The following is a 21,584-nucleotide window of genomic DNA, read 5'->3' on the forward strand; positions in this document are numbered from 1 at the left end:
GGCCTAGTATTAACACTGGGCAGCAGGTGAGGAGTATGGGGAAAAGGTGAGCAGGAGGCCCTGGAGACACCTGGTGGGCAGGTGGAGAACAACAGCAAGAACTGAGACAGAAATCCTGACAGGATGAGTTCTGTCAAGCATTTCTGGACCAAGTCAAAAAGGATAGATTGCACATTACCGAATGTACCTGTTCAGGAAAGGTCACGCCTGTGAGTTAACGATCTTTAACCAACTGTCGTTTTATTTTTTGTTTGAAGTTTGACCTCATGAATACAAAAAGATTTAAAAAAATGTAAACCTTTGGACACAGGTGATGTAGCAGCTACCACTCGGTAAACTCCTTGCAAATAAGATGTTTTAGTGAGGCCCTTCTGTAGAAGGGAACCGCACAGACATAACTGATTAATTAAATTGTCAGTCTGTACTGAGGAGTGTGTGTCTGTGGTGCTACTGATGAGCTCAAATGAAGATACCAACAGCTGTATTTGAATCACCGAACGACTCATGAATTGTGAAATGTTTTACCAGCGTGCAAACTGCGGAGCCGGAATGTATTTGGAAGAGAACTAATGATTAACTCCGACAATAGATTTTCTATTCATCTTGTTTATGAATAAATCAATAAGTCAGTAAAAAAAACAACACAATGGCAGTGACTGAAGTGTATATGGGCAAAAAACAATGGAGGAACCTGAACTGGTTTAATATGAAACAACTAGGGAAAACAAAGCAGCATATTTCAAAGGCCTGAACTGAGAAGATATGTTTGTGTATCTCACATCTTTTATATTATACTTTTTAAGTTAAATTTGCCAAATGAATCAGTTCAACATCCTGCTTTTATTCCAGAGGAGGAAACAGATAGAGAACTCCTCTCCTGCATCCAGTTGTAATCAAACGCAACTTGTGCGCCTCTGACTGTGAAGATCCCAGTTCAGGAGGAGTTTGTGACTCCTGCAGCTCCGGGACCTTCACCCAAGAGACTTGGGCTGAGCGGTAACAGTTAACTGAGACTTGCAGAGACGTTGTGGTGCAAAGTTCGGTCTGCTGGCCAAGGGACCCTTCCTGGGAAATGAGCCAAACTAGCCGACAGTTATCTGGTAGCACAACTTGGCCGGAGGGAGGGACATTGGAGGCAGGCGACGTTGCGCGCGCTCCCAGCATGTCGCTGAAAAGTGAAGAAAGTCGAGTTTGTTTCATCAGAAACTCCACGGCAAGTGGCGCGTGCAGGTTGAAGGAGCCCGACGATGCAGACGCGCACATTTACGCATCCGGACGCGCTCATCTGCAAGCCTGTGCCATGGAGCAACACTCCCTGCAGACAGCAGTTCCCCGGGAGTTGTTAGGCGCCGGGAGCCTTGTGGGCGACAGCGCCTCTTTTTCCGCCTGCGCAACGATCTCAGAAACTGCCCGGGAGCTCTGCAGAGCTGTGTCCGTGTCGCTGGGTCTGGCCACGGAGTCGTGCGAAACGAGCGACATGAATGCTGCCGTCGCCCAGTGCGCCGCTGGTGACTACATGCGCGGGGAGAACGTATACGGAGCCGGAGCCGGAGCGGTGCATCTGAGCTGTGCCGGAGCTCCGGCTGCTGGCACCGAGTTCAGGTGCCACGACAGGGACGACCGGCCGCCGCACGGGCCGAAGCAGCTGGTGGAGGTGTTCAAAAGTCCAGAGTCCGGTGCGCCGCTGCACCGGACTCACTCGTCCACTCGGACGTCTGTGGATGAGGCGAACTTCACACTGTGCGAGGCCGGTGACATGACCTCGGCGCGCGCTGCCTCGTGCCCTTACGTCCCGCCGCACTTCGGCCACAGACCTCTCGACGAGGCGAGGGGCGCGCTGGAGAACAAGTTCGGCGGCTATCAGCCAGAGCCATTCGCCGTCAAAGTCAAGTCCGAGGACGGCGACGCTGCGGGCGCGCTGTGGCCCGGCGAGTACACGTTCAACGAGAAGTACAACTCTCCGTTGTGGGGCTCGAGGCACTGCATGCACGCGCGCGGCGCGGGAGCCGGCGGCGCGTTCATATGCAATCCATATGAGCGCAGCGTTACGCGCGCTGAACAGTGGTACCCGGGCGAGATGCTGAGGCCGCCCTACCCCAACTCCAGCTGTGTGAAGACCGAGGAAGACGAGTGGCTGGATGTCACCTATAATGATAATAGGTAAATATTATTATTATTAATAATAATAATATTATCTTAGCGTTATCTGATCTGATCTGTCTAATATATAGTCCAAAAATAACGTGGAGACTTATTTAATTGTAAATACCTCAGATTTGACCACAGTCTTGCCTGCAGCTACACACATGAGTTATGAGTTAAAAAATTATGCCGTTTTTTAGGATTGTATTTGGCTGCGTTTAGTAAAGACATTGGGAAGATTAGCCCCCTCAAACTTAAATTTTTATGCAATTTTGAAATTATCTGAATTTATTTGACTGGTTGATATACTGGGTGAGGTAGCGCTTTACAGCCCAGACCTGATTTCAAGTTTTTCCAGATTTTCAAATTGAATTGTATTCAATTACAAATTCAAATCCATTTTCCGCTTACATGCATATGTAATGTATGACTCAATTATGAAGATATATTCATAATGAATGTGAAAAGAAAAAGACTAGAGTAATAGTATTTGTAAGATTTGTCGTGTGCAAACACCTAAAGTTCTGTTTAAACTATTTCTGGGGGGTCATAGCACAACACGGCTTCTTTCTTGTCTGGTTTCCTTCATCAAACAACAAATAATGTTCGGTGTGGTACACCTGCTGTCTCTCCTGGACAATGGGGAACGGGTTTTTCTATTCTTAAATAGCCGCAAATCTCATTCAAATTGCACCAAGTGGAAAAATGTCTCACTGGAAAGAGTAGTTTGTCTTCTGGTTTGTGGCTTTTCTTTGAGTAGTAAATGTAGTGTCCTTGTAGTAGAGTAGTTCTATGAACAGGTCTGACGTGACTGGACAAGAACACACAGGATGAAAGAACAGCAAAGCAATACAAATGACTGATTCTTTTATTTCCTTTATTTAATGGCGGCAAAGCGTTGATAGTTCGGTGACATTTCTATCTCAGCTGAGAATTTCATGAACTTTTCCAAAGGTTCCAAGTGCAGGTTTTTGTGTTCTTTTTAAATTCATCATGAACGCTCATGTGTGACCTGCAGGAGAACACGGCGGTTGTTTGTTTCGTGTGTTCAACAGACAAAATGGTCATACAGCTGCATTTCAACACGCGGCCCGTGATTCCTCCTGGCCGGTGAATGATTGAGAGCACTGTCTGACGCCATCGTCTCCGGCTGTTAGAGGAGTACACTATGACCCTGCATACGATCACTGTGTATGTGCAGTGACTCATTAAACCACCAGGTATGGACATGTGGGGGAAGTAGAAATGCGTGAGATTGTTAAAAGCGAGGACAGTGAGAGCAGCGGCCTTTCGTCTCATCCCTGGTGAGACGAGGTATGGCAGTGTGTTCTGCCTGACCTACTGAGCTGTGTTTACTTGATTTGCTCTGAGTAGCAAAGGCATATAAACATACACTGCCAAATCTTGTTTATACGTGATTTCAACTCAATTCAGTTTCATTTCTATCGCGCCAAATCACAACATACATCATCTCAAGGCGCTTTTTTACAAAGTAAGGTCGAGATCGCACAATTTGCCTTTTTTGATTATGAGCGATCTGTGACTGAGGTCCTCAGCCAGACGTCAAACGGGGATCGGACGGGTCGGTTTAGACTTCTGGCTCTGCACCATGTCTGCAAGTGCACAAGCATAAAGACCTTGGAGTTCCGTGAGATCCAGCTCTCCTTTTTACTTATCACCTTAGGGTCCTGCGGCCTGTGACAAGTGGGCAGTTTTACTGACTTATCTGAACGACGATGCAGACCAATGCCCGGAGCAGGCATCGTCTTTAGTGTGTCATCGCTCCAGATTCAAGTTTTAATCAACAGACTTGTCCAGAAAGTTACCCTTGAGTTTGAGTGCGGTCCCATTTGCACTGTGTATCGAGCTAAACAGCTGCTTTGGTTTTGTTCCACATATTTGTCTTTTAAAGTGCCGTTTTAACCAATTTTGACATGGCCCATCGCTCCCTGGTACTTGGTGGTTGTGGCATTATGCAATAAGGAAAGAGAGACAGTCGTCTTTGAAGCTTATTAATGGAGCAGTAACAATTTAGCAGGCAAATGCAAAAGGAGAACAGGCTTCAGTTTGCAAATAAGCTTATACAGTGCAGTAATAAGACAGCACTCCCCTGCATTTAGGCGCTCCTTTATAGAAATGCTTTTGAAAGCGGCCCAATGGTTTGAAACAGGGATTATCGTCTAAAGACTAAAGTTACAATAATATATATATTTTTTTAAATATTATAAGAAGGTGGGCTACTTAAGCTTCAATGATCTGCTGCTCATTTGCAACAAGCTGATCTGCTAAACTTGGTTAGTCACTAAATAGCTATATCTATATAAATAAGTATCTCTTCTGTCATGAACAAGCACCTGTTGCTCTGCCTCGTGTTTCTGCAGCTAAGTTACTTAAATTGAATATGTGCCTCACTATGTATGTGGGTGACATGAGGATCATCATCAAAACCTTTTTTTAGGTGAAAAATAGATTTTAATGATACTATTGGTTTATTGTTTGCTCTTTTTTTTTTAAGTCTCTGGCACAGGTAACTTTATACTAGAGGGTTTGGAATTATGCCTTAGGTTTTGTACCTAAGTATTTTATTACCAAATGTCACCCAAACAGACAGAAATGATAGATTTTGTATTTAACAACTGGATTTTACAAATGCCATTGGAAAAAGATAACAGTTAGAGGTGGATGTTCAATGGTTCGTGTGTGTGTGTATGTGGGTGTGGCTGTGTGTGTGTGTGTGTGTGTGTGTGTGTGTGTGCGTATGTGTGTGTGTGTGTGTGTGTGTGTGTGTGTGTATGTGCGTGTGCGTAATACAGCAAGAGAAATGTACAGTATTGGAATTCAGTGGTCATATTTGTGCTTACATCTGTCTAGATTTCCGCTCTTGGGCAACACTGCATCATGCAGAGAACCGCATGCCATTATCTCACAAATGAGTGAAAACAGATGTTTGTTAAACTATTTTTACTGTAAAAACAACACTGTAAAAACAGTTTCCAGACTCACATGCACAACTTCGACTTAATTTTTTTTGCATTTCTTACTAGCTAATGATGCAGAGTGAAATGTGGCAATTAAATAACACAGTGAAGCAACTATGTGGAAACCACAGCACGTTAAACAGAGACCAGACAGAGGTGGGAATAATCCTAATCCTCTGCTGTCAAACAGCATTGTGCTCATTCAATAGCATTTTTTTTTCTTACCTTCAGAGTTAAAGAAAAAAAACATAGAATACAACAGATCATTCTGTTTTTGTAAATCAGAATATTGTGTGTAAAATTAACACATGGTCCCATAACAGTATCATTTTTATCCGTATAGGGTCCGTGAATGTAAATGTGTTTCGGCAAAGTATTCCTTTTTTTTTTTTGATTTGTATTGTGACACAATGATATCTGTTAAAATGTCTACAGTATATCTTGTGTCTCTCACGCTCCTTTTGTAAATTATTTAAATCAGTATATTTAAATCTCATTACATTAAAGATGACAAAATTAGGATTTAAGACAGTGTGTTAAAAGATCTTTTAACCACATGTCAGAAAATAAAATCAATATTAATGTTTATGTCAATCTCTTGCAGGGAATGAAATATTGCATTTGAAAAGAAAAAAAATGTTAAGCTTTACTATTAAAATTTGTCAAGTATATTTCATCCATGTAAGCTTGTAAATTGAGGAACTTCTTAGATACTCTACACAGAAAAGACACACTTGATTAGGCTGAACTAATAACAGCATATAATTTACGTCAGAATTGATAAAGCTGTGATGTTTTTTCCCGTCTGTCTGCTTCTCTCCGATCTTTTGAAAAACGTACCATATGTCCACCTTAAATAATGACATACATTACCATGAAAAATATCAGTGAGATTGTGCTTGAGTATATAAGCACAATCTCACTGATATTTTTGAGTCTCTTAACATTTTTCAATGGGACGATTGCTCAGGCCTTTACAAAATTTGTATATTACTTAATTCATTTATTAGTTTATTTATCTTTTAATCAAAGATAACACCATAATCTTTTTTTTTTAATTCTAAAGGTCGCCAGGCTGAAAACTTTGAAAGACACCCTTTTTTTTTACGGGTGAAGCTTTGCGTTGTGGAAACGATCCTGTGAGCTTCCTGTTTTTAAAAACATGCAGCCGGGACAACCGGCCCCCTGCACTGTACTCACGCCCACTGAGCAGCTGGAGCAGTAAGTCTTTCAAAGAAGAAATTGGAGGATATTGTTAGGATATACAAAATTATAGATAATAGGAAGCAGTTAAACTGTGGAGCCTTCTCTTCACTTACAAATGTAACCAGTCCAGAGTTGTCGACTGGACTACAGTCTGAGGTCTGGAGAAGGGTAATTACAGGTTTCACATAGCTTTTTAGGGTTATGCATGAAATAAATCTGAAACTGTGAACAAGAGAGGCTAGATTTATTTTTTCTTGTGATTTCAGTTTCCTTTTCTATTTCTAGCAATTATTTTGTCGCCTAGAATTAATCAGGACACAGTGGACGCTCTTCCTGTGAGCTTCCTACTCATCTCTTTTCACGCCAAACCGTGATATCTGAGTTGCATATCACTGAGGCAACGTTATGTCTGAGCCTTTTCCCGTCTCCCTGTGTTCAAGGCTAAATCAGAGCGCCCCATCGAGGGCCCACCCCCCCGCTCGGTTGTGGTGTTTGCGCTCAAGCCTTTCCCACATCGTCCTCAGTCATCACACTCTCTGCCCTCCTTAAATCACACAGTGAGGGGTTGAGGCACGGCTCTTGGAAGTGAACATCTACTGCTTTTGCGGTTACACTTTGGATGGAATTTAACAAGTAAAACACAATGTTGGAGTTGCCGTGGCGTGTGAGTTCACGGTTAGGTTTTTATTCATCCCAAATGGGCCATTAGTTTCAGAAGACGTTATGGTTTGGAAAATATCACAAAATATGCAGTTTATGAATATACAGTATAGTATATAGACATAAATGTCATCATTAGAAGCATTTGTTTGATCACACCTTTTGTCCATGGCCGTGGCCGTTCACGGTCTAAAAACGTCCCGGTTTCATTTGTTCGACTGCAGGTTCGAGGCCGGCAGAGAGCACATGTTCCCCATGGAGTTCTTCTTCCCACCACAGAGGATGTGCCTGATCTGTTCAGACGAGGCGTCTGGCTGCCATTACGGGGCACTCACCTGTGGCAGCTGCAAGGTTTTCTTCAAAAGAGCTGCAGAAGGTAAATGAGGCAAATGGGTAGAACGTGGACTCTGAGCTTGGCCCTTTGAAGCTCCCGTATCCTGAAGATCTTTTCTGTTGTTGTTTTTTTGTTTCCTTACAATTTGATCAAATTCAGCATCTCGACCTGTTTTATTCTATTTTATTTGGGACTAAATGAACAGCGTTTAACATCTGGTTTCCCCTGTCCATGCAGGCAAACAGAAATACTTGTGTGCAAGCAAAAATGACTGTACTATTGATAAGCTACGAAGAAAGAATTGTCCCTCTTGTCGGCTGAGGAGGTGTTTCGAAGCTGGGATGACTCTCGGGGGTAAGATGGATTCATGTACTTAAATACACCTGTAAAACAAAACAGTGATCATTTATGTCATTGCAGCGTTTTTTGTATAGCATCAACATCAAATATTTTGATAAAACCTGGTATCGTCAGTTTCCTTTCACTTCAGACATGGCATGTATACATTGTGCAATGTGCACCATGATAAACACAGCATACGGCGCATGTGCGAACAATGCACAACAAGAAAGTGAAGTCCTAAAAGTGAAACTATTAATGGTTTCCGGAGCCCAAGTACTTTATTCTCTACACTGCACATCTTCGCCAGCTCTCTTCAATTGCAGCATCATCACAATAGGGGATGTTACTGATAATCAAGCCCCCCCTGAGCTGCCATGCAATTTAGACCTCTTCCATTCACTTCTCCTTACTGTCACCCGGACCTGTTCGTCATAAAGATTGACATGTAGTGGACTAATTTTAGTCTTGTGTTCAATTTTCACTCTCTTCCATTTTCTCATTCTGTGAGCGGTGAAAATTGTGCCCGGAGGCACAAAGCTGACATGAGACATGTGAATTAAAGCAGCAGACATGCTGGTAATTTCGCCACCAGTCACTGACAAACCCATGGAGGGAAAATGTGATCTAATGCTGTGATTGTCAGTAAAAAGGCACACCTTCTCTAGTTGTGTCTAAAGAGATCCTTTCACTCATGTTCTCATCGTGGACATGTAATTCACTCGGGGCATTTCACAGGAAAATTTATGACAATAATTTTCTTGCAGTGTGGTCTTATTATCCCAGAGGATTTTTACTCAAACTACTTCAAAGTGAAATCATGACATGCTGAGAGAAAGGGATATGACAAATAGGATTCAGCTTCATTTATTACAAATTACTAAGGTATTGGCATTTAGATCAATTAAATGAATACCTTTGTATCATTAGTTCACTGCTGTCTGTTTCACTCCAGTGAGAAGCAATGGAATGAATCTGGCTTTACTTGAGTTTGGCATCTGTTCAAAACTGAGAAGCATGGCTATTGAAAATGGCTATTTTATCATGTGAATTCCATATTATTACTGTTTTTTTAATTATATCCACAAATAGAAGCTGAGCAGGGCGGTTGCCTCTGTCAAAACATGATAGTAGCCTCATTTGTCAGCATTGTGAAGTAAGCCCACTGCACATCTGCACAAAGGCTTTTTGTGTGGACATCCAAACGCGCTTCATAAATTTGATCCATCTGTCTATCATTCTAAAAAACTGTTTAGGACATCAAAATCTGACGCTCTCCAACCTCGATGCACTTTTCAAAAAGCTTCCAGCACAAATTGTCTCCAGCCCAAAGTGTTCACTTTGACTCACACACACGAGACATGCCAAGAGCCACATCAGCCACTCACTCACTACCAAGTTAATGATTTACAGAAAGCTGCCATTCCCCCTTCATATTTATACTTTTTGGTGTTTCCTGGGAAGTTTTTATATCCATAAGAAGATACGTCCGTGGTTTTAAGTACCAAACACCCTCTCAATGTAGTTTTACATCTCGCTCTCACTTCGTTCTGGAGCTCTAAAAGAAGAGATCAGAGAATTCATCGAACAATGAAAATTCAGTTTTTGCTGTTTTTCCATATCAACATACAATTTGTGTCGTTGTCATGGCTCAGTTATAAAATCATAAGGCACCTTGGGGGGTCTCTCCTGCCGGGCTGCTGACTACGTTGTCAGTCACTGTGTACTCGGCATAACACCAGAAGTTTTTGTCCGTATACAATGTTTGGTCCTTGTTTATGGTTATATTTAACATTTAATGTCTGCTATTAAGAAGACATAACAGCCCCTGCTATTTCATCTTCATTATCATAACAGGTGATTTTTTTTTTTTGTCCCTTATCCTCATTATGACGGAGAAAATGTCTAATGTGTCCCCAGTTAATTCCATGTTTAATTTAAATAGACTATTAGTGAGTGATTTTTGCTTCATTAGTTATGAGCGTTGACATTCAAAGTCATACAACCATAGATTAAGAAGAAAGAATAATGGCTTTATGTCCAGATTTTTCATTCAAATTATCATATATAGGATTTTGGCATCCCTCCCTGAAGAAGCACAATAACCAGTGTTGCTATCACACTGATGTTTAATATCATTATTGCCCAAATTATGTTTGTCCTATAACTATCCTGATGCAGAATGTAAACCATAACATTAAAGGGATTCTGTTATTACTTCTTTAATTATAACAGTATCATCCTGTTATTACCTTGTTACGATCAAGGTATTGCCCCATTATTACATATTTATACAGAACTGTGACATAAATGCGACCCACTGTAGTATATCTCATATCATTTTCACTTATCTTATATCATTTCCACTTATCACACATTATTGTTCTTTTTTCTCTCACTTCTTTCTCCTTTGGTCAGACTGTCGGATGCAATGCTCACACACACCTTTGCAGAAACACAGTTAACACTCGTGAGCTAATGATGTCATGACACCTACAACCTGGACACCAAAGTGAGAATAAATTGGACAGTTATGATAAAGATGATAATGAGTCTGATACTGGCTGAGAAGAAGATGGACCAAAAAAACGTGAATGAGTGGAACATAACATGGCCAGTAAATTCACACGATTTGAGGGGAAATGGGTTTGTCATGGATACATCTGCAGCTTGTTCAATGTAGGTCAGATTTAGCGGGGGGGGGGGGCACACTGAGATGCCACAACTCAGTGTGCTGGTCAGCTTTCAACCACTGACTCTGCGTAGAGACAGTTGACTGTATCTTGACTAATTAATTATTTCCTCTGAAGTTAATGTGGGTGTACTGTAACAAAGACGGCGCTTGAATCCATCATTTGGATGTCTCCTCTTCTTGTTTATCTTGGCTTCAACTCAAGCATGGAGATCTTAAGGTTAGCTCAACCCAACCTATTTACACTGTTCTCTGCAGAGATCAGATGCCGGTCTGTGTCACGGTCGAGAATCCCACGGAGGAATTTTTTAATAAAATTTTTTTTATATCCAGTGTTTGTAATTGGATCAGAAATGGAAATGTGGGACTTGCAAATGATCCTTCTTATATAATCTGCAATTTGCCCTCAACCCCGCTACTTCTGACAGAGACTTGGGTTGTATCTATAACTGGCAGTTCAATAATAATCAGAGTGAAACTGAAAAGCCAGGCCGCAATTTTAATGAGAGCTTCTCCGCACAGAAGCTGCAGGAGGCAATAGTATGACAATGAACTTACTTTTTACTGTCAGTCAACAATGATTAAAAGGACATAATGTTTTCTGATGTTTTGATCTAAATTTGTTTTTAATGCCTAAAGCTAAATTAATGAAATCATGCCTCTTTTTTTTTTTTTAAGATTTTTTTGAGGATCCCACTTGAACAACAAAAGTGTCTGTTCTTCAATGCACTCAGCACGTAGTCACCATTTGTGCATTTGCCTGTCACTCACCCACCAGCACGGCTGTCATTCTGAAATAACAGACTGTTACTGTTCACAGCTGAGGTCAACGTGGACAGAAAACTGTCTGTGACTGAGTAAATGGTTAGCAGTGTTAATCCCGCCTGTTGAAAGCTAAATGTATCGGTCGCTGTTTAGCAGAATATAATTATTCCAGTCTGATTGCATTGCTGCTTTACTCTGGCCTACACGGCAGTCTACTCCACCAAATCAGAGAGCCGGCTCCAATTACTGCAGTTTGTAAGTGCAGGTTGTCATATGGAGCAGCTGCCTCAGGATTTTCCGCGTTTGTGGGGAAAGAAATTGTAGCTTTGTCATTGCTTAGATAGCAGAGTCGTTGTTTTTTTAATTTTATATTGTGTTTGGCATTTTATAGTCTTCTAAATCCCTGTATGTTTTGTGAAAGAAACATAGTGCAAATCTGCATTATTTACTGAGTTAAATAGTAAAAGTAAAGGATTTCTTTTTTACATCTGTATCGCCAGGACTCACCCATGACCACAGACCTTACCAATACTAGATGAGGCTCATCTGGTTTTCTTCCGAAAGGAATTTCATTCAATATCTTCAAAGCTACCTGCAGATTGAGTATTGTTGGATGAAATTGTTATTTCACTTTTTATTCAAAAAGCACAGTTGCAGTCTGAGACATTTTTTAAATCGATTCTTTGGGAAGTACAATAAAAACTTAACATAGTGGTTTGTTGCACGAGTTTCCTCTATTCTTCAAAAGAAAAAACAAGTATCCATGGTGAACATACAGTCACATTAATGTCTTGTTAAGCAAAGATGACACAAGGGTATGTGACTGGCATTTTACTACTAAACCCTTTGATTCTGATCATTTTTGAAAGGGAAACCTTGTGGAATAACCATTATCTGTTCATTCTGCACACCACATTTAGCTGTAATGGGTAAATTGTGCAGTATCTAAAAACCAGAGGCAGAATCCAACATGGCTCCAGACACAAGTCATGAGAGCAAGGGCAACAGGATTCACTGGTGAAATTCAATCAGACGTGTCAGACCTGGACTGAGGGGATTAAACAAAGTGCACAGAATGTCTGACTACAACTTTTATGCCTTTTTTAATAGTGATAAAGTAGTTATCATTATTATTGCTGCTTAAGTTGAAACCTTTTAACAAGTGAACTAATTCTCAATGTATTGCTTTTGTGTGTAGCACGTAAACTCAAGAAGATCGGACAACAGAAGAACCCTGAAGAGGATCATCCTGTACAGGACTCTGCAGAGGCCATCCAGAATATCTCTCCGAAATCGGGCCTGACCTTGAACTCCCAGCTGGTCTTCCTCAACATCCTGGAGTCCATTGAGCCCGAGGTGGTGAACGCGGGACACGACTACTGCCAACCGGACTCCGCTGCCACCCTGCTCACCAGCCTCAACGAGCTGGGAGAGAGACAACTGGTCAAAGTGGTGAAATGGGCTAAAGGGCTGCCAGGTAGGACACTGGTTGAGGTTATTGAAGCAATGTTGATCAGTTAATTCCCTGATGAATCCACCTTATTAACATTTTGCTCTTGAACGCAAAATGCTTCGCCTTGGTTACCATCTAAGTGTTAAAATGCTCCGTTAAGCTGAGAGAAACTCCAGAATCGGGTGATCATACTATTGCAAGACAGGAAATACGTCCTTTTATGTTAAAAAAGAATTTGTCTGTTTCAGTCTGTCAATCCAGACATTGCCACTCCTACTGCAACTAACCTGTTCCTCCTCCCCACTCACCTGAACACTTCTTCCACATGCCTTCTCTAGTTTCCACTCCGCAAGATTGTCCTTGTGCCATGTGCCTTATATTTCCCGACTGTTCTTCTTTTTTTTGCATCAGTTTGCATCAGTCTGATCCTTTATACTTTGTTTTTCCTGCTTGGATTTTTGTATCCTTGTTTTTTCTAAGCTAAGACAAATTTTAACAACTCAGAGCATGAAAACTATTTAAGCTTCTTCACTTACTCTCTCTCCTGCTCTATGGAACTCATACCCTGCCCTGGCCTCACCCACACTGTTAGGCGGAGGCTAGCCAGTGGGAGGATGAATCCGATCCACCATCTTGAGCACTCCCCAGACCCTGTGGGAAGGAATTTGCTCACTAGGGCTTCCCTTTTTTCGATTTTTTTCTATATTTTTTTCTCCTTTTCCTGTTTAGTTTTTGGTTTGTCCCAAAATTTCCCCCAAAATGGCCTTCCCATATTATGCTGAGATGATCCAACCAATAGGTGAAATATATTGATTATCTGTGGCTTCAAGTGCCCCGAAAAATTGATCCCTGAGGAACGCCACATGTCATTTTACAATGTATGTGATCAACTAAGAGACGATATCGCTACAGTAGGTGGCAAACCAATTGAAAACACCATGAACTTTCCAGAATGGTCAGTGTTTTACATCAACCTATTTAAAAATGCCGTTTGATAGATTTTGGTCGGCGTATTAATTAAATTTAGAAAATCTGGTAAAAATTTACAAGAACTCATGGTGTTTTTACTATAAAATATACCAGGTTGTGTCACATTTTGTAACTTGGACTCTCTGTCCTCAGGTTTTAGAAATCTCCACGTGGACGACCAAATGACTGTGATTCAACATTCGTGGATGGGGGTGATGGTGTTTGCCCTGGGATGGAGGTCCTATAAGAACGTCAATGGCCGGATGCTTTACTTTGCCCCAGATCTCGTGTTCAATGAGTATGTACAGCTCTGAATTCAATTATGTTCTCTAAAAGGATTTTATCTGGGAGTGACCAAAATGCTGCGCTCCTCATTATTCATATCACCCCAGTGAGAAAGGTGCTGCTATCATACATAACACAGACACCAGTCTCTGTCTGTCTCTCCGACCTTCTGTGATTTGCTTTCCTGCTCATGCACAAACACAAAGATTTCTCTAGAATTTTATTAAAGTAAAGTAGAAGTATTGCAGGCCTTTTACGGCAGTGCTCATCCAATTTCCCCCTTTAGGTGTTCTTTTGTTACCGTGAGATTGAAGTAAGGAACATTAGTTTGCAGCATTCAAATTCTTGTGGCCTCGGTGAGTGAACTGATTCAGATATGAATTTCACAGACAGCACTAGAGGCCTTCCAGTTATAAGTGAAGAATTTTAATGGTTACAACACCTGATAGCTTACTTACTTCCGTCAAACATTGAATACCAATTTCTATTAGATATTGTAAGTTTACGTACAAATCAATGTTTTTTCTAATTGACATGCATTCTTTAGGCTTGCAATGTTCTTGTTAATCTGCCGCAAACAAACTCTATAGATCAGCAAATACATTTAATAAATCTTTCTATCTTCCATCACCACATCAGTATATTGCAATTTACAGAATAAATAACATTGATTGGAAATAATAGCTAACTGTATAACCTTTGTTTTTATTTTTGTATTTTGTATCAGGGTCTTAGAATGGCCAGTTTTTGCTGGTCAAATTTTTTTTTTTTTTTACGATTTGGGCATCATCTGCTCATGCTGCATACCACATTTGGTTGTAATGGCTTCAATTGTGCACTAATAGATCTTATTTTTGTTGAAAGGCAGAAAATCCATCATGATAGACTCAATAAGCCTGACACAAGCCTTCAAAGCAAGACAAGATTTTATGTTTTTTAAACTTAAATCGTAGTCACATTGACAGCTGCCCCATGCTGTTTTTAGATATCAAGCTTCTCATAAGATCTTATATCAAGAGAGGTAGCCCTGTTGAATTTGTTGGGGGGGGGGAATCAACAGCAACAATGAATTCATTTGTTTGTGAATATAGCTGCCCATGGGTTAAACAAATAGCCTTGTAACTGGGAGATAGCTGGCTCAATCTTGGACTGGCAGGATAAAGTAAATGAGCAACAGAACCCAAACTGCTCCAACGAAGCTGCTCAGTGACCGGCAGATATTACTGTGGTCATACTGGGCAGCTTCCAGATATGATTGTGTAACTTTGTCAGTGTGGGACATTGTGTTGCAGAAAGAGCATTCGAGAATCTGTGCACAGTGAACCTGCGCTGAATAAATAAAGCTTGTAAAAAATTGTTTTAAAAAGGAGTTGAACTATCCAAGTGTCAGGCAATATGAGAATTAAGTAAGGGCTTGAATAGTAAATTGTATTCCACATTGACTTAAGTGGATACATTAAATGAGAGAGGACCATTAGTGTGTTGTTTTCTTTTACTTTAAGCTGTTTTTAGTGTCCTTGAATGTGACTCCACAATCATTATGCAAAATAGCAGCAAAGTTTTTGACAAAGCAAAACACTGTGGAAATGTGTGTTGGCTGGCAGGTAGCATTAACATGTAATACGACATCATAAAACAAGCACACTGGCCACATTTTTGTTGATGTTTACAGGAGGTTAATTCTCGCAACAATCATTAAGCTGTGGACTATATATTATATATGTAAACATTCATTTGTTGTTAGTTAATGTCTTCACAAATGCGTTTCTTGCATGTTATTGTACTGTGTTTTATGCTCAAACATAAACCTTTTTGCAACACTTCCACATAACCTGTAACTGAGTGTCTCACTCAGGATCCCTGTTGGAAACATCTTAGATACAGTCACAGGATTAGGTCAGATTCTTTTATCCATTGGTTTGACCTTAGTTTCAATGCAAGTATAACAGACAAAGTGACTGAAACACATGTTACTCATTATGTGTAGAAAGAAGAGAAGAAAATGGTGGTTTTGTTATCAATATGGGAGCATTTCAGTCAGTATAGGATAACTTCGCTCACATTTTATTTTCAATCAAAGGTTTCCTCCAGGGATTTAGTATTTGAACATCAATAAAGTTGGCAGATTTACAAGAAACAGAACAAGGAACATCCTACATTTCCCATAAATCAACTCAGGGGTCGTGTTTTATCAAACCCTCTACTAAATGGATTATACACTGGCTTCTGTAAAATATACATTTATCCAACCACATCCTGAAACTCTGCGTGGTCTGCATTTCAGTATTTAATTTATTCTGTGGATATACTTTATTTCACTTTTCCTGACTCATGATAAAGGCAGAACGATTTCACTTTGTAAAAGGTGGCAAACTTTCACATCATCGCTCAGTCGTGATGAACATGATGAATCCAATCACCTGCAATGATGAACTTTAAACCGCAATGAATGACAATGAATCTGGTAATGTAACGGCGCTGTGTGTTTCCAACATCTTGCACCAGATGTCAAAGATCACTCTGGATCGTAAGGGACATAAGTCACTGTCACTGATGTCATTAGGACATCGATAAAAAACGGATCTAACCTCTGACATTCTCCCCTCTGCGATAGTTGTTCATTGCAGAGCAAATGTCCAACGTATAAAGCAATTCGTCCCCTTGCCCCTTTGTGATTGGAACACCTCCATTCGTTCACATCTCCGATCCTGACCTTTTTACGTCATTGCAGAAATCGGATGCACGTCTCCACCATGTATGAGCACTGCATACGGATGAGACATCTTGCACAGGAGTTTGTGCTGCTGCAGATCACTCAGGAAGAGTTTCTCTGCATGAAGGCCTTGCTCCTCTTCAGCATTAGTAAGTGCTGCCCTGTGCACCGAGCAATGAAACCACCGAAAACAAATGAGTGCGGCTGCATTGGAGGGAGTAAAGCCAGAAGGTTAACTGCCAAAGACGAAGTCTAAACTGTTTCTCTCCTTCCACCAGTTCCAGTTGAGGGTCTAAAGAGCCAGAAGTACTTCGATGAGCTGCGTCTCACCTACATCAATGAACTTGATCGGCTCATTAACTATCGAATGGCGACCAATTGCTCTCAGAGGTTCTACCAACTCACCCGACTCCTGGACTCCCTCCAGATGGTGAGATACGCTGCTGCTTATGATTTTGGGTTAATTGTTTTTACATGTACAAGTGTGTTTCTTTCTCCATGCCAGAACGTGTTGCTCCATTTTACCAAATTAGAAGGTCAAGGGAAAAAACATAGATCAAGAGTTTGATATTCTTAAAAAAATTATCTGTGATGGAGGCAGTCTGAGGTGGTGCTGTGATGTTGTTTTTTTAAAGACCACACTGTAGATAAATGCTGCATTCATGTTAGTACAAGCCTGATATCCAATATCTTCAAATCTAATAACTGTTCTTCAGGGTAGGAAATGGCCTAATGGATTGGTTCAGTGTGATTGAGAGCCCTCCAATGCCCAATTTTTCTGCTCTGTTTAATTTTAGTGAAGATCATTAGTTTCATTAGAGTCATTGTCTAAAATCTGTTTGTAGTGAATTTAATTAAAATTATGTAATCTTTTCTCTTTTTCCCCCCCCTTGTGTTTCAGATGGTAAAGAAGCTCCATCAGTTTACGTTTGATCTTTTTGTCCAGGCTCAGTCACTCCCCACCAAGGTCAGCTTTCCAGAGATGATTGGAGAAATAATCTCAGTGCACGTACCAAAGATCCTGGCAGGTTTGGCCAAACCCATCTTGTTTCACGAGTAGAAATATTTTTTTTTATATTTAAAAAAAATGACTGGGATTTGCTGCCTCCATAAACTTAAACAAAGGCTTTGCACTGTTTCCCTTCATGTCCGATCTAATAGCTCTTAGCCTTGTCCCAGTCATTATTTTATTGCTCAAGTTTTTTTCCCCTTTCAACCATAATTGAGGTTGTTTGCTCAGAACTGATAAAGCTTTTATCTGAAGAGCTGCAAGGCATCACTGGTTGACAGCTCTGCTGTATCTGAGAGGAGAGTTTGTATTTTCAGCCTGGCCAGAAATGCTACTTTACATACGCAGTAAGTCTGTAAATTATGATTACAACAACCTTAAAGTAGCAGGGTTGAAAAAAACAACCCGTCATTATACATGCACTTGACAAGGTTCACATAAATATTAAAAAACAAGCAAAGGAAATATGGTCCGAGGAGCAGATGAGAAATGGATCACAGTAATAAAAAAGACACTTGCTTTCCAACATCTGTTTTTATAACCGCTGCCTTCAGGTGAAAGCTCCTGCTTGTGAGATCAAAAGTGGTAAATACAAACTGGAGTTAACATTCACACAAATCAATTCTTTTATTAAACTTCATAATACATGCACAAAATTCTGAAATTCCATTGTGGCATTAAATTAGTCAAAAATACAGTGTAAATATGAATTCATTAATGTAATATTCAAATTTGATGTTTTCATGATACTTTGTATAGAAAAAAACAATAATAGAATATTGAAATATGAGAAATGCTGAAAAAAACATGTTAACTTTACACTCAAAACTAAACAGAGATATTGCAAATTGAGTACGATATAATGGATTATGGAAATCCAAATATGAATGAATAAATCATTAAATCATTATTTCAGCCACTTATGGACTCACATGTTTCTCAACAGGTAGATACATTCTCACCCAGTTGTATTTACCACTTCTCTGATTAGTCACTACAGTGTTTCTAATGGCAACCAGAGGCAGCCATCCTTTTTGTTTTTGTTTTTGAGTATTTGACTTTTTGGCAATGAAGAAAACTATATTCCAAATTGTGCTCATTGAGTATTCACTTAAAAATCAGATATGATGAAATTAAAAATCACAATAAAGCCAAAGGCTTATTTATCTTTTCTTTAAGAAAAACAGTGGACAAGATAACAGGTCATGTCATATTGAAGAACAGGTTATGTCACTATTTACTCTTCTGAAATCAAATATCATTTTGATTTGTTTGTGCAAAGCCATAAAAGAAAGTCACACTATACTGTGAAAGCACTATCTACACACTTGTTATCAGAGCAGATTGCCTTACACTGTTACTCTAGCATTTACATATTCCGTCTTCACACAGTAAATGTCTCTTGCTTGACTGAGCCAATTAATGCAGGCGTCTCCAGTGGACACTTTTAGGTTTATTGTCATTCTGCACTTTTCCCGTCACATTGGCAGCAAATATGCAGAGAAATGTTCTTGATGTCACTAATTTCAAAGCATTAACATATAAATAAGTGGTGGGGAAACTTGTCAAAGAAGACACATAGTGAAGTTGGGTAAAATTAGACAGTTTGTTCGGGTTTGATATTGTATTGCTCCTCCGCACAGCCTCCAAAGTCAATTCATATGTGATAATTGAATGTTAAGATGGCAGTTCAAACCAAAGGCAACATGAATTAGCTATTAGCAATAAACTATATTCTTACCAAATGTTGCATGAAAATTTACATTTTTTCTCAAACAGCCACATGACAAACGGCATGGCAGACTGCGTTAGATATAGTGGCAGTCTTCTAGTCTTAACGAACACTCGAAGTGCTTTACACTACATGTCACATTCACCCCCTTTGACGCACACATTCATAAATATACATATATATATATATATTGATATATATACGCTTCTATATTTATGACATTTCTGTCTTGTCCCATTCACACTCGGACAGGACAATTTGGGGTTCAGTATCTTGGCCAAAGACCCGAGGGCACACCACGCACCCTCAAATTAGTGGATGACCCGCCCTCCCTCCTGAGCCACAGTCGCCCCATTGGATTACTTTTGCATCTACCATGAAGCACGTAGAACCAAAGCAAGGACACATTACAAATTTTAAACATTTATTTAACTTTAATCAAGAGATTCACTGATAAAACTAAAATAAAGCCATCAGCTATAACGCAAGTCGCCAGCCCTTCGCTTGTCTACCACAGTTCCTCCCAGACAACACGTCATGCTGTGAGCAGGCGGGTTGCAGCAGCAGGGACTCAGAAACTTGTTGGGACACAAGGAAGAGAAGATGGCACCAAAACAGACAAATACTGAATGAACCTGATTCAGGGTGCCAGAGATCTTACGTAAGGGCGGTGATGTGCCAACAGGACAATAAATATAAACTCTCAGCCAGTTTAAACCTGGAAGGCCTTTGGATGTAGAATGTAGAAGTCCATGAGTGGCCCTGCCAAACCGCAGAGATGAAATCCAAGAAAAAGCGAAGCAGTGACATGCTTTGAAGACAACCGAACACCGACACTTGAGCAAAACTGTTGAAAAGTATTAACGGTCAATTGAGTTGAATACAAATTTCAGGTTTTGCATAATCAAAGTGGGATAACATGAAGGCACTTTGTACATAAAACTACACCCAATGTCAAGTGAGTGTAGTTTAGACTGAAATTGGAACTTCTCTCAATCCAGCTGTTCCGTGTTTATGACAATCCAACACACACCACGTTAAGACGTCTGTGGCTTATCCCGCCTTGTTCAATGATTTTCAACAATGTTTTATAACTCTGTAAAGTCAACACTTTTCTAAAACGGTTTCTTTTACAAGTTGTAGATGCATGCACCATGCGTTAAACTGCCTGTGGAACTTTTAGCTTGACAGAAAGCAATGCTTGGACATCCATGTATTCCTCCAGTTGCCTGTTTGTATTGTGCCGATAGATGTCACTTGTATTGAACTATGATGACACCATCAGAGGGCATGGCAACAATTTGTTGTACAGTGTAAAGTGATAAGTTGACTGTGACAGTTTCAGTTTTTTGTAAAGGATTAATTCATAAACTATAGTGAAACTCGTACTTTACCTCATCTGCACATGTGGATGTCTACATGTCATTTTCTTGTATTTTTTATGCAATATTTGCTTTGTGAAAACGACAGGACTGTGGGGAGGAAAGGGAATCCAGTAGCTACATACAAGTACATTTGATCCACCACAACTGCTAATTATAGCCCTGAAAATGTAATAAATGTGTCTTCTGTCATTTGAGATGCAGCAGTCCAGTGTAAAAATTGAAACTAGTCATAAGTGTGATTAGGAGAGGAACTCAGATAACATATGGTTCATGTGCAAAAACAGTAAAATGATTTGGCGTATCAGTATTTTAAATAAGCACATCATACTTAGGTTTTGCTCAAATTTTTAAATTCAGAAATCTGTCGTTTCCTGAATGCACTGTATTGTACCACTGTTGTTGACAGTTTTAACAATTTGTTACTAAACTCTCGAAAACGAATGTCGACTCTAAACAATGCAGTAGTTTGTTTTTATTAATGCTGTCTAGTTTTATTAAGCAGGACACAGGGGCAAAGGCGTCACCAGTGCCAGTGGATCACACATCTCAATGAACCACAGCCTGCCGAGCCCGTGTCAAGTTTAAATACTGTAATGGTTCAATCCCAGTAGGCTGGTGTGTCTGTTTGATGTCAACGGACACACGCTGTGTATGTGCCCGGTGTACAGCATATTGAGATTGTTCTTTGAACATGAGTCAGTAACTGTATATATTGATTAGTTTATTGTCTGTTTTCGGTGTCTGGACACTTGACTTTTTTAAAGTCATCTCTAGTATGATTTATACCTTTTGTGACCTGCTGTGTGTTTTTCAATATGTGCATTTTTTCAAAGGTGTAAAGCTGCATCATCTTGTAAAAGCAATTAAAAGAACTTCTGACTCTATAGACGAATTTTGTCATCTTTGCCACCGAAGCAGGGTT

At 40.1% G+C, this 21,584-nt stretch overlaps 1 protein-coding gene across 2 annotated transcripts; it reads left to right on the forward strand.

Moving 5' to 3' along the window:
• The first annotated feature begins 971 nt into the window (after nucleotides 1–971).
• On the forward strand, nucleotides 972–21,546 carry ar (androgen receptor). Of its 2 annotated transcripts, XM_035626035.2 has the most exons (9): nucleotides 972–2,160; nucleotides 7,211–7,362; nucleotides 7,558–7,674; nucleotides 12,315–12,593; nucleotides 13,692–13,836; nucleotides 16,555–16,685; nucleotides 16,815–16,966; nucleotides 17,438–17,564; nucleotides 19,530–21,546. In XM_035626035.2, the coding sequence occupies exons 1-9, from the start codon at nucleotides 1,073–1,075 to the stop codon at nucleotides 19,655–19,657; spliced, it is 2,319 nt and encodes a 772-aa protein (XP_035481928.2). In that variant the 5' UTR covers nucleotides 972–1,072; the 3' UTR covers nucleotides 19,658–21,546. The 2 variants fall into 2 exon arrangements, with proteins under 2 accessions (XP_035481928.2, XP_035481930.1); XM_035626037.2 differs by having other exon boundaries at nucleotides 973–2,160; nucleotides 17,438–21,546.
• The last annotated feature ends 38 nt before the right edge of the window (nucleotides 21,547–21,584 follow it).

Source organism: Scophthalmus maximus, chromosome 2, assembly GCF_022379125.1.
Source record: "Scophthalmus maximus strain ysfricsl-2021 chromosome 2, ASM2237912v1, whole genome shotgun sequence".
Classification (NCBI taxonomy): domain Eukaryota; kingdom Metazoa; phylum Chordata; class Actinopteri; order Pleuronectiformes; family Scophthalmidae; genus Scophthalmus; species Scophthalmus maximus.